This window comes from Solanum dulcamara, chromosome 9 (assembly GCF_947179165.1).
Source record: "Solanum dulcamara chromosome 9, daSolDulc1.2, whole genome shotgun sequence".
Classification (NCBI taxonomy): domain Eukaryota; kingdom Viridiplantae; phylum Streptophyta; class Magnoliopsida; order Solanales; family Solanaceae; genus Solanum; species Solanum dulcamara.
This window is the reverse complement of record NC_077245.1, coordinates 9,069,352-9,082,893: the sequence shown is the minus strand read 5'-3', so window position 1 is coordinate 9,082,893 and position 13,542 is coordinate 9,069,352. Positions and strand designations below refer to the sequence as shown.

Genomic DNA, 13,542 nt, shown 5'->3' with positions numbered 1-13,542 from the left:
AACTTATTTCATCAGAAATATTTTGACCTTGAAAGCAAGCAAGTAGAATAACCATAAATATATAAGTTCTGTCCATTGGAAAAAGTCACTGGCAAAGTCATTTAGAGCCCGTTTGGATTGACTTTAAGTTGGTCAAAACCAACTTGACCAACTTAAAGCCCCTTTTCAGCTTTTGGACGTGTTTGCCTAATGCTAACTTTAAGCCAGAAAGTTCTTAAAGTCAGTCAAAAATGAGAAGTTAGAATTCCTAACTTTTTTTTTAAGTGCTTAAAGTCATTTTCTTTGACCATGAAAATTACTTTTATATCCCTTATATTTTAACTAAATTCCCAAACTACCTTTTTTATTCTTTTAACCCTAAAATTCACATAATTTTTCTCATTTAAACACTTTTATCCAAACACTCAACTGCTTATTTATAAAAATAACTTTCAGCACTTTAAAGTTCTAAAAACACTTTATACATAAAAGTTACTTTTTTAAGCTCATCCAAACGGGCTCTTAATCTTATTTTATTAAAATTTTAAAACAACTATTAAAATCAGCATAACAAAAATTATAAAATCTACAACTAATATTTTAAATGATAATTCCACTTTAAACTTCAGTGGCACTCAGAAATGAATTCAAGGCTAGTAAATCCACAAATTATATTTAGTTTTTTTTTTTTTCATTTAAGAGTCATCTTTGTTGGAATTAGACTAATTGAATACTTGTCCATGAAGCAAGACACTTAAAAAGACATACATAATTAAATCTAAAATATTGACATATCACTTATATATGTATATCATTTTCTCATTCATCTATAGTTCTATACCACTACTTAAATAGTATACTTGTTCAAGTTTTTCAAGGTGATGCATAGAATAAAATAGTCACATAATACTTAAAATGGAAAAGAGTTTTCTTACTTTTTAAACAACCTCAACTGAAAAAGGATATTGAAACTTCTAAAAACTCCTAATATGCATTTGCTTGTCCATTCTAAGTCTCTCTATTATATAACAAAGCTACATACCCCTTTGCCATACTGTTGGAAGTATTGTTTCTTCTTTTTTAATCCTTTTTTCCCCTTTTTGGTAATAGTGTGTATCAACATTTTGCAGTAAAATATTTTTCTACACACTTTAATTTCAGTTCTTGTAATAAGTGTTGCATATTAATATATCCCATTACAATTTAGTACTTTTTTTAATAGTTGCAAGAAAAATAGTTACTTCATACTCACTCCATTCCATATTAAGTGAATTTGTGAGGCAATGCACACGTATTAAGAAAAGCATTCAAGAACATAATTTGAACCATACGTTTCACTATTGTACTTTGAAAAATCATAAATATAACTTTGCAAATAGTGTAATTTATCTCCTAGAAAATATAAAACTTCAATAAATGAAAGGGCAAATATGAAAAAAGTTTCAAACAATATGTATCTTGAACTTTGAATAATTCAATTATTTTGAACAATGAAAAATCCCTCAAAAATTCACTTAATATGGAATGGAGGGAGTATTTTATTCTGGTAAAGACTCTTCTTCACCGACAAAATCTTTACAATTTGGCCCTAGATAGAATATCAGAGTTAGTGGCGGATCTAGAATTTTCACTAGGGGTTTTCAAAATATGAAGTAAACACATGAAGAAGTCAAATGAAGTTCAACATCTACTATGTATTTATAAAAAATAATTTTAATCATATACAAACGATGTAATTTTCTACCGAAAGAGTTCATTCGAACCCCTCAGTGTTACTTGGCTCAGCCCCTATTGAGAGTTTAAAGCGATTGATGCCAAAATAAATTCATAGGTAAATATATCTTACTGGATATCTAATGCAGATTTTCTTTGTTTACAATTCAATGAATGAAAGCTTTGAACATACAAAAGTATCCTCAATCAGGAGGTCTAAAACATCAAAAATATATCAACCTACATAGTAACTTAAAAATTGAAACTAAAGAAATATAGAGAGGCCTATCAAACACTAACTTTTTTCTTAGAGGCAAATTCCTTCGATGAATATGCTAATCTGCAATGAAACTACTGTTAGATACACTAAAAAAATGAATAAAAGAAAATGATTGCTTAAATGGTTAAGAGGAAGATACTATCTTGAAAATATGAAAGAGTGATCGGTCAATTGAGAAACGCCAAAAAAAATTATTTGTTGTAATATGTCTTGGTCAACACCATTAATCAAGTGAAAAGGTGCTTTGATTTTGTTGCCAAGGTTCAATATTCTATCCGTAGTTGCAATAGTTGTTGGAAAAAAAGGGAAAAACTCAAAAACTATCAAAGGTAACTTCAGTTATGATGATATATATGACTTGGAATCAATAGAGTGATTGTGAAGTATATGTGAAGCGTTGGCTTAGTTGGATTTGTTAGTGTGGCATTTTAACATTTTATTAAATTGCAATTTTAGCAATTGTCCATTGATGACATTAACAATCCCCCACTCATTTTAATATTATATAAGAGAGTCTATCAGCTGAAGGAAGACTACTATACATAATGAAGGTGTGCTCTGCATTGAACCTCCACTTAGTGAAACAATAACATTTACTCCGGAGTCGTAGTCATCTCAGACTTGAACTATGACTGCTTAAGGGACATAAAATATTACTGCTCACACATAGTGATCAAGGTGTTGTCACGAGCTTTATAAGACAACACATTTCGGCCTTGTGTTATCCCGGTTTTATGAGTGCTTTTGAGAATAAGCCCAATTCTCATAGAAAGCGGCCTACTTCCACACTAACATAGGTGAAATCTGTCGAGAGTGTTCCTATAAGTTTAACACTCCACCCATACGGGCTACAGATTTTCATTAAGAGTTTTATAAACTCAACCTCCACAATTCACTAGAGGAAACAATGCACTCACATCATAGGAAGGGAATAAAAAATAGTGCATTTTTTCACAACAAGTCATCATAATTCGTTTTTCCCATTGAACCTGGTTATAGGATCTCTAGTCTGTAGGTTGGGTTTCATATATGACTCATGAATTTATAGGCTTCAATCTCATCCCCCTCGATGTGTTCCAGACCTTTTCTCTTGTTAAGGCCTTAGTAAGAGGATCTGCAAGATTTTCTCAAGATGTGACATAATCAACATTAATGGTACCACTTGTCAAATACGATCTTACATTACTGTGTTTCCTCCTTATAGGTCTGGATTTACCGTTGTAATAACAATTTTGAACTCTATCAATTATTGCGGTGCTATCACAATGAATTAAAATTAGAGGAATTGATTTTTCAAAATAAGGTATTTGAAATAATAATTTTTTTAACCAATTCGTTTCCTCACTAGCTGAAGTCAAAACAATTAGTTCAGCCTCCATGGTAGAGTTGGCAATTATAGTTTGCTTTTTTGATTTCCAACAAATAGCACCACCACCCAGTGTAAAAATATAACCAGTGGTAGAACATGAATCACCTGTTAGAGTGTTCCAATCTACATCAGAAAAGCTTTCAAGTACAGCGGGATATTTTTTATAGATCAAACCACAAGTTTTTGTTCCAATTAAATATCTCATTACTCTTGTTATAGCATGTCAATGTTCATTACCTGGCTTGCTTGTAAACCTGCTAAGTACTCCTACTGCATATGCAATATCAGGCCTAATGCAATCAGTCACATATCTCAAACTTCCAATTAAGCTAGCATACTCCTTTTGATTTATCATATCATTTTCACTTTGAACATGAAACAAGTGTACACTTGAATCAAAAGGAGTTAAAATATGTTTGCAATCAAGAAAGTTATATTTTTTCAAAATTTTCTCAACATAATATGACTAATCAAGGAAAATTCCATCATATGTTCTAGTAATATTTATTCCAAAAATAAAATTTGTCTCACCAAGATTTTTCATATCAAAATGGCTTCTAAAAATGTTCTTAGTATCATCAATAACATTCATATTTGAGCCAAAGATCAATAAATCATCAACATATAGGCAAATAATAACATATGTATTATTCCAAGACTTATGATATATACACTTATCACACTCATTTGTTTTAAAATCATTTTCAATCATGCAGGAATCAAACTTTTCATGTCATTGCTTTGGTGCCCGTTTTAAGCCATATAGGAATTTAGTAAGTTTACATACTTTGCTTTTTTGGCCTGCTTTAACAAAATTCTCAGGTTGTTCCATATAAATTTCTTCATTAAGGTCTCCATTTAAAAAAACAGTTTTTACATCCATTTGATGAATGTGCAAATCAAAAATTGCAGCCATAGCAATTAAAAGTCTAATGGATGTAATTCTAGTAACCGGAGAAAAAATATCAAAAAACTCTAGGCCTTCGAGTTGCTTAAATCCTTTAACAACTAGTCTAGCCTTATATTTATCGATTGATCCATCTGGCTTTAACTTTTTTCGTAAGACCCATTTGCAATCAATTGTTTTACAACCTCGTGGTAAATCAACTAACTTCCAAGTTTTATTAGAAATTAGTGATTCTATTTCATCATTTACAGCCTCTTTTCAAAAAATAGAATTATGCGAAGATAAAGCTTCTGGTAAAGTGAAAGGGTCATCTCCAACATTAAAAACATAAAAATCAGGACCAAAATCTTTTTTTACTCTAGCTCTTTTAATTCTTCTTAACTCAAAATCATCAATTTCTTTATTTTTTAAAATGAAAGAAGAAGAACTAGGTAGTGATAAAATATTTTGTTCAATCCTTTGACCCCCACTATTTTTAGAATCAAAAGAAAATTTATTTTCATGAAAAATAGCATCACCTGATTCTATTATAATATTATCTTCAAGATTAAAAAATCTATAGGCTGTACTATTTGAAGCATAACCAAGAAAAGCGCAAGTAGTAACTTTCTTACCCAATTTTATAATCTTGGAATCCATTAGCCTCATAAAGGCTAGACAACCCCAAACTCTTAAATATCCAAACTTGACTTGTGACCTTTCCACAACTCTAAAGGTGTTAGTTTAGTCTTTTTATGAGTCACTCGATTTAACACATAACACGCAGTCAAAATAGCTTCACCCCAAAAATTTAAAGGCGCATTTGACTCAATAAGCATGATATTAGTCAATTCAACCAAAGTTCTATTTTTTCTTTCCGCTACATCATTAGATGAAGGAGAATAAGGAGGAGGAGTTTCATGAATTATTCCCAATGATCTAACAAAAGAATTAAACTCATATTCACAGCCTCTATCACTTCTAATTCTTTTTATTTTCTTTCCAAACTGATTTTCAACCTCATGGAGAAAAAATTTAAAATTTTCAAAAGCATCACTTTTATTTTTCATTAAGTAAACATATGTAAACTTAGAAAAACCATCAATGAAAGTGATAAAATATTTATTTCCTCCACGAGTTAAAATTCCTCCAAGTTCACAAAAATCAGTGTGAACTAATTCTAATAAATCAGTTTTCTTTCAACTTGAAAATGAGGCCTTTTGTGATTTTGACTTTACTACAAGTTTCACACTTTTCAAAATTCTTTTTAATTACTGAGATTAATCCTAAACTACTCATGATTCCAACATAATGATCATTAATATGACACAAACGAGCATGCCAAAAATTAGTAGAAGAAAGCATGTAAAGAGAAGTAGAAACTTTATTCATTTCAACATTCAGTTTAAACATCCCATCACAAGCATACCCCTTTCCCACAAAAATACCCTTTTTCACAATTACATATTGATCAGATTCAATAATCTGTTTAAAGCCTGCTTTATGAAGAAGAAAACTAGACATCACGTTTTTTCTCATGGAAGGAGTATAAAGTACATCTTTCAAAGTTAATATTCTTCCAGAGGTAAAACACAATTCGACATCTCCCGTTTCAAGACTTGTGTAGTATGAGAATCACCGAGCATGATGGTTTTGGGCTCTCCAAAAGGAGTATATTTTTTAAATCAATCTTTGTCATAACAGACATGACGGTTTGCACCAGAATCAGCCCACCATCCATCAACATTCTCAACCATGTTTATGTCTATGATCATTGCCACAAAAGGCTCTTCAGTAACGTTTGCCTGAGGTGTAGGGCCACATTTCCGATATCTGCAAAATTGAGCAATATGCTCATTCTTGTCACAGACAAAGCACGACCCTTTATCATAAACTTATTGATTTTGTGCTTGGCTATTTTCACCATTATTTTTCTTGGAAAGTCTACCATAATTTTTCTTAAACTTTTTCTTCTTAGGCTTCAAAGAAGTATTTTTGTTAGACTCAGGAGTAGCATTTTTTGAAGTAACTAAATTACCTTCGTTGTGATGTTGCTCACTTCATTTTGTAAAAGTGCATCTTGGCCCCTTGCCTCCTCTTCCATGCGGATTTTCATTATCAAAGTCTCAAGAGAGGTTTTCTTTTATTTGTAGCGCATAGTTTTTTGAAACTCCTTCCATGAAGGTGGAAGTTTCTCTATTATGCCACAAACAATAAGGTTGTCTCCAATTTTGACTTCCTCGGACCTCAGCTCTCAAACGATCATTATAAAATCTTGAGTTTGGTCTATCACTGATTTGTCATCCACCATTTGGAAACGAAAAAATCGGCTAGCAGCATATTTTTTCGCTCCAGCTTCTTCGGTATCATATTTACTCTGCAATGCTTTCCATATTTTCTTTGCACTAGAGTAAGTTCTATCATAATAATCATAAAAATTATCAGATAGACAATTAAGAATATAATACCGACGCTTGTAGGAATCATTATTATACTTTTCCACTTTCTCTTGATGAGAAATAAGTTCATCATTATCCATGGAGAGGATGTCAACTTTATTAGGATTTTTCTGAGTTAACACATATGAAACATTGAGAAGACTTAAGTAGAAAAATATTTTACCCTTCCACCTCTTGAAATGATTATCATTGAACCAAAATGGATTGTTTAGATCTACAGCCTTATCACAAGTCAAGAGGACTACTACTGGACCGGTGAAAAGATTTGTTGCAGTGGATTTGAATCTCCTTAAAGAGAGCGAGATATCCGCGCCTCAGCCAAGAAGAGAATTCATTTTCTTCATTTTATTTTTCAATTGTAATTTGTAATCTTGTAATTTCACCTACAAGATTTGTTGATACTATAGAGGTTTCCAAATCCACTGATCGCGAATCGGTTGATTTATGAATTTGAAACGGTATAGTATTTTGAAATTTGTTTATTTATGAATTTGTTTGGGATAGATAGATTATTTTATTAAATCCTCCATCTTCAAAGCCAATAGTGAAAAGGGCACATGGTTCTTACTTTATATGGATTATTTTAGGATTTTGATTATTATTGGATTAGGATTCATATTTTTTATTATTTTATAGGCACATATTAATTATTTTATATATGGATTAGTTTAGGATTTGATTATTATTGATTAATAGTTATTATCATTAAAAGAAAAGAAAATTAGTGAAAAGACGATTTTATTTAAAGGAGAGTCTTTTAATGAAAGGCAAAAAGTTCAATATGGTCTTCATGCTTTTAATATAGTAAAGATTAGTGTATCTAACCAAGAAAATGATATTTAGTACCCTTAGTTATATACCATCTAGTTAAAATGGTAGTTAATGTAAGGAGAAAATAATCACTTAGTCCTTCATATATAACACATAATCTTTTTAATGTATAGAAAAAATAATTATCTTAGTCTTTCATATAATACCACGTAACGTAATAATCCTTAATGTATGGGGAAAAAATTGGTCCTAAATCTTAAAACTAACCGTGCAAGTAAAACAAATCTGTTAAATTTACCCAGTAATTCATGTGAGCCATATAAAACATATATAAAGCGGGAGTGAAAGGATAGTTTACTTCCCTTTCATGAGTGGCTAGTTAAACTTAACAAAAAAAATTACTTGAATCGTTACTTTTAAGATTTAGGACTAAAATAATTACGATAATTTTTTTCCATACATTTGGACCATGTGATATGCACCCAACAACAAATAGTGTACATTAAAGGATCATTTTCTCGTATCTAACCTTTGGAACTAACATTTTATCAATTCGATAGTATTTAATTCTGTCCTTGCAAGTGCTTAATAGAACCTTAAAAGTTTATTTGAAACGTTATTTTAAAAGGATTAATCAACATTCAAAGTCAAATTCGAATACCTAAATAGAAGAATTAAACTTATATTTTGAATACGTGATCAACCAATTAAACTATAGGAGAGGATTTTGTTCAACTGTTTACTGGCAAACAACATGCCTTGTCATTCAATATCTTATTCGTTTGACCAACGAAGTTTGCCTACCCAAGACAATGTAACTTATTAAGATGATGCATAAGTTACAAAGAAAACTGAAATATTTCATATTTCAAAACGTAATCATATAACAAAATGAAAATGAAAATATTTGAGACTCGACTAGCAAAAAGTGAGAATTTGGGATGTAAAGAACTATTAATATGAACTTCATCTCTAAACAACCTACATGCATTTAATTTCTTTTTGCCTCAACTATTCATCCGAGTTCATGATAACGAGGGGTTGGACTGCCCAGAAAAGTGAACAAGGATTTTGCTTCAAACTTTCCAGGCTTTGTTTATATTAATCAGTTGTTTAATGGGGAATCAAAGAGTCATGATTTAGATGCATACACTTTTTGTTAATATTTTCTTTGATAAGGACCTCATTTTCTTCTAATACTATGGGTGCAAAGTCAAAAGTGTGTAGTTATAAAGTGTGTCAATAATTCAATAGTGACACAGTATAAAAACAACCAAATGACAGTTACCTTGTGACCAAAAAAAGCACTACTTGTCAGTTGCCAACTACTTTAAAATCCTTAAATAGGAAAAGGGGGACGGTCTAGATATGTTTTATGCTATGGTGCAATAGATGAGACTGGTCCTCGCGGGTTCAAACCCTGGATATGAAAAAATCTTGGTAGGAAGGCCAATTGCCGAGACTTAACCATATCACACACAAGAGCTTCAACACTCAGGTATAATAGGAATTGAGAATCCTTGTATTGCGTAGGGACCAAACGAACTCTGCGTATTGTTTCCAGCAAATTCTTCAAAATAGAATTAATCACTTGTGCACTTTTTCTCATTCGTGCCTCTGCATGCAGTGTGTTTAGAAATAGAAAGCAAAAACAAGTGTTGAGTTTCGATGAGTTACCTGAATTTTGTTCACAAAGGATCTAATTCAAGTTACATTAGCATACAAAAGGAACTAGACAGTGTCTTGATTTAATTAAATAAACACAGATCTGAAAAGCTCTGCCTATTAGTTAAAGCTATATACAATGTTGGGTACATTATTTCTCTGACGGTGAGAAAAAAAATTCTAATCTACATCACATCGAATTGAAGCAGATAGTTTCAAAAGCTTGATATTGCATAGCGCTGCGCCAATCAGATAATACCAACACCAATTATGGTGGCTAAGAAAATTATAAAAGAGCACTATGATTTTCGATATTGCCCATCTAAGCAATTAGTGAGTTGAACTTACTGGTTCCACACGGCTAGCGCTAGACTCTCCAAATGAAACAGACGCTAAAGACTTAGAAGCCCATGCCTTGGCGTTCATAGCTCCTTCCTGCAAGTTGCTTCTCTTGCATGGCTCCTTCAGTGAATTACATAATTGTACAGCTTGGTTCAGATATAGTAGAGGAAGCTCCCACAAGCTTCTTATTCTTATATGCAAAATGCAACCTCCCAAGCCAATTTGAGCAATCTTACGTAAAGCTGGAAATATCATATAAAGCACTTTCATTATCACAAATGCAGTGGCCAAGGCCAAATATGTTTCCTGCTGAAGAAGGTTTTCAGGAGATCTGGCCCAGGAGAATGGACAATTTTCCTGGTCACTTCCATGCAGTTTCAAAAGATTTGAGGAGCATCCCATTTTGCCAAGAGAAGTGGTATCCACTGAAGCACTTAGAAAACCTGTTTCATATTTAAAAGAGGCTTAAGATAAATAGGACAACTTAAGCAAGTGTCTTCCAATATTAGTGGATGTCACACAATAAACAATTCTGGAATACTATGATAGCAGTAGAAAAGTCGACAACAGATAGAAGAAGGTCTGGATGATGGCTGCACATAATAAGCTGCATTCCTAAAAGAATAAATAGAAACCATACTATGCAATTCTGATGTAACATGCATTAGCTCGAAACCTACTTGCAGCTAGAAAATATAGTTAATCGCATACATGCATGTATATCAAATAGATTAGATAGGCAATTCATGACTCTTCAACAATTTGAAGTGTAGTACCTAAAGAAGGAAATGGAAGTTCTAAAAAGAAAAGGTGAGGCATAGAAAATGTAAAAATGCATGTGCATTATGCAAAACCACCTTAGCAAAGCGAAAAAGTTACCAACAATGTCAATAAATTCTTACTTTCAACACTCAGGATCCATCCAGCAATTTTCTCTTTTTGGAGTTGGGTAAGGTTACTTAATTGATACAGATTTTGTTTTAGGGGCACTGAGTTCAAACCCCATAATAATGCAAAACCACCTTAGCAATGCGAAAAAGTTACCAACAATGTCAATACATTCTTACTTTCAAAACTCTCAGGATCCATCCAGCAATTTTCTCTTTTTGGAGTTGGGTAAGGTTACTTAATCGATACAGATTTTGTTTTAGGGGCACTGACTCTGAGTTCAAACACCATAATACAATCTAACAGACACGCTTACCAGTAGTGCCACCGTAGAATTCAATCACTGAATCAAGGGAGCGAGAGCCATGATACCGCATGCGCATTGTTGAGTTTAGAAGGAAGAGAGTAGGAAACCCGTGAACTCCATACTTTGAGAGAGTGCTGAAAAAGACATGCTTAGTTGTCAGCACAATATAGAGAAAGCAATATGATGTATAATATTAGTTTCACACTAACCTTGGCTTAACAGCTGACTCTTCAATTGCGAAATGGGGAATTGAAGGAAACAAAGAAGACATGATAGAAAATTTGGGCCTAAAACTTCTAGAGAAAGGACACCAGGATGCATAGAAAAGCAAAGCAACATAATCATGTGTATTCCGGTGAATCATATTTAGCGCCCTCTGCAATGACAGCTCATCTCCCTTCAAAATAAAATGCAGAACCATTAGAATTCCTCAAGAAAATAAATATAAAAAGAAGAATCAATTTCTGTGGGTGAGGGCAGGGGCGTGTGTTTGAACAAACTTATGTATGTTGCCCCCACACATCATAAGAAGATAGAGAAAAAGTTAAATAGAGATGGAGGAGACAGCAATTACAAAAAGAATTCAAATAATTCAACATATGACACATGGTGTACCCACCGGTAATGCACATTCAACAGCCAAAGTGATTCAACTTGGTGTGCTCTAACTTTCCCTACATGTAGAATGTGATAATTGCAAGCCACTCGAACTTGTAATGCCTTGACACAATACTTATGTACTCTTACATCTGAAAAGGTCCATATTGTAAACCTAAAGTCATGGGGAGCGGCACATAGATAAAGAACTGTACTATTAGAATAATTGCAAGGTAAGGGCATGAGCAACTTTGCTCTTCATTTTTTTTTTCCTTTTCTTGTTTCACCAGTACAAATTGTGTTTATTGCTTCTCCTTGGAGCACCCTAGGGAAAATGCATGATGATCCAATTGTGTGGGATCCTCCGGCAGTGAATGAATGAAGACCTAAGCCCCACAATATGTCATGTATCTATCACTTAATACAAATACTGTGGGAAATATTAATGACATAGACTAGCTCTTATGTATCGCTGGTTCTCATCTCTAAGCAAGCGCCCATGACACATTCACATTGCAGATGCTCGGTTGAGCAGAACCTTAAACAAAAAGAGCATACAAATCTACAAATATATGAAGCATACCAACCACATTAACCACCAATATTCGATAAAACCAACTTAAAATCAGGTGAAGTGCAAGGCTGACGCCAACATGACTGTACAAAATAATCTTCAACGCATTTTCATTTGGCTAGCTCAAGGTGCCACGAAACTGAATCATATCCACAGACTCTGTATTCCAAATATCTAGTTTCTCAAAGCAGTATGGTCATTTAATAAAACTAGTACATTCATTCTACACCAAATAAGATATAGCTACACAAACCAACACATTTGAACTAGCAACAACTATTGATTAATTGAAAAGCATTTGAAGCTCAGAGACACAATGCAGCTTTCACTGTTTCTTTGAGATCGACAAATAAACATAACATAAGCTCAGAAAACAGCTACTCTTCAGTTTGTTACATATATGACTTGAATACTCAAACATGAAACCAGGAGGATTCACTGTGTCTCATCTAAGGCTCAAACTCATCAAAACAAGTCCGGTATAGGCCTTTTATCCTACTCTTGCTTCTTCATATGCTGACCTCCAGACGGTCCAATCAGTCAAAATTCCTTGCTCTAAACAGAACTAAAAAAGTATGCAACAAAGTTACAAATATTTCAAAATTGTGGACTAGTTATCTCCAAGACAATTTTCACTCTCTTAAAGCAGGCAAACCATCCAAAAATAATTTCACAAAAAATCTTATTACTTTGCCATAATTCAACTCAAAAATCACCAGCTCTTCACTTTACATCCAAATAACAAAAACATAACTGCATCTGCCAATTTGTACCCCCACTAGTTAATTAATTTTACCTTTCACTTTGTTAACAAGGTAAAGCACCCAAAATTAAACAGATTCATACAAAAAAAAACTGAAAATATCGCACAACATACAATACAAAGAAAAATTGTATATACCTGAATAACTTCAGCCACATAAGAAGATTGGATCCCATCTAATGGGTAAGTCAAATCTTGAAACCCCATAAAAATCGAATCTTTAACGGATTTCAAGGGGCAAACTGAACGAAACGACACATTAACAGTCTCCGGCGACGCCATCCCTTCAAAGATCATCAATGAAACCACAAACCCAGCTGCGAAAGCACTTAAAAGACCCATTTTTCAAGAACTAAAAAGATTTCTTTGTTCTTATAAAATTGGATTAGAATATTTTCGAAACCCACCAATAGAAACCCTAGATCGACAAATCGGCGGTGGTGGCGGCGGTGACGGTTGAAAAGAGAGCCCAGCGCATGTTAGCGTTCAGGCTCCAGATTTTTGCTTGAGAGGAGAATATAGTACTAGTAGAGATAGAATTTCTCTTCTTTTTTTTTTTAATTAAACGTTAAAAACAGTGTTTTTTTTGGATTTGTTGGAACATCAAAATCCACTCTGTATAATGGACAAGTGTATTTGTACTTTTTGCTGATTTTCTTATACTTTATCAGATTTTTTTTTCATCTTATTATTCGAGATAATGATGATATGTGAGCTTTGAGCTGGGGCGGAGCCAACTTGAATTCAGGAAAGTCAATCAAATTATTTTTGACAAGAAAATTATATTATTTATATATAATTAAAATATATTTTTTTATATATATAATAAATATTGAACTCTCTTTGATTAATTTGTATATCTATTTTTTAAAATTTTAAATTTTTTAATTAAAATTATTGCTCCGCCACTATTTGTGAGTCGTATTAGAATTTGGGGAACTGTTTTACC

At 32.7% G+C, this 13,542-nt stretch overlaps 1 protein-coding gene across 1 annotated transcript; it reads right to left on the bottom strand.

The window, feature by feature from the left end:
- Positions 1–9,226: 9,226 nt before the first annotated feature.
- On the bottom strand, positions 9,227–13,204 carry LOC129902548 (5'-adenylylsulfate reductase-like 4). The gene is made up of 4 exons (XM_055977855.1): positions 12,732–13,204; positions 10,869–11,056; positions 10,669–10,793; positions 9,227–9,907 (listed from the first exon to the last, which is right to left on the bottom strand). The coding sequence occupies exons 1-4, from the start codon at positions 12,933–12,935 to the stop codon at positions 9,453–9,455; spliced, it is 972 nt and encodes a 323-aa protein (XP_055833830.1). The 5' UTR covers positions 12,936–13,204; the 3' UTR covers positions 9,227–9,452.
- Positions 13,205–13,542: the final 338 nt, after the last annotated feature.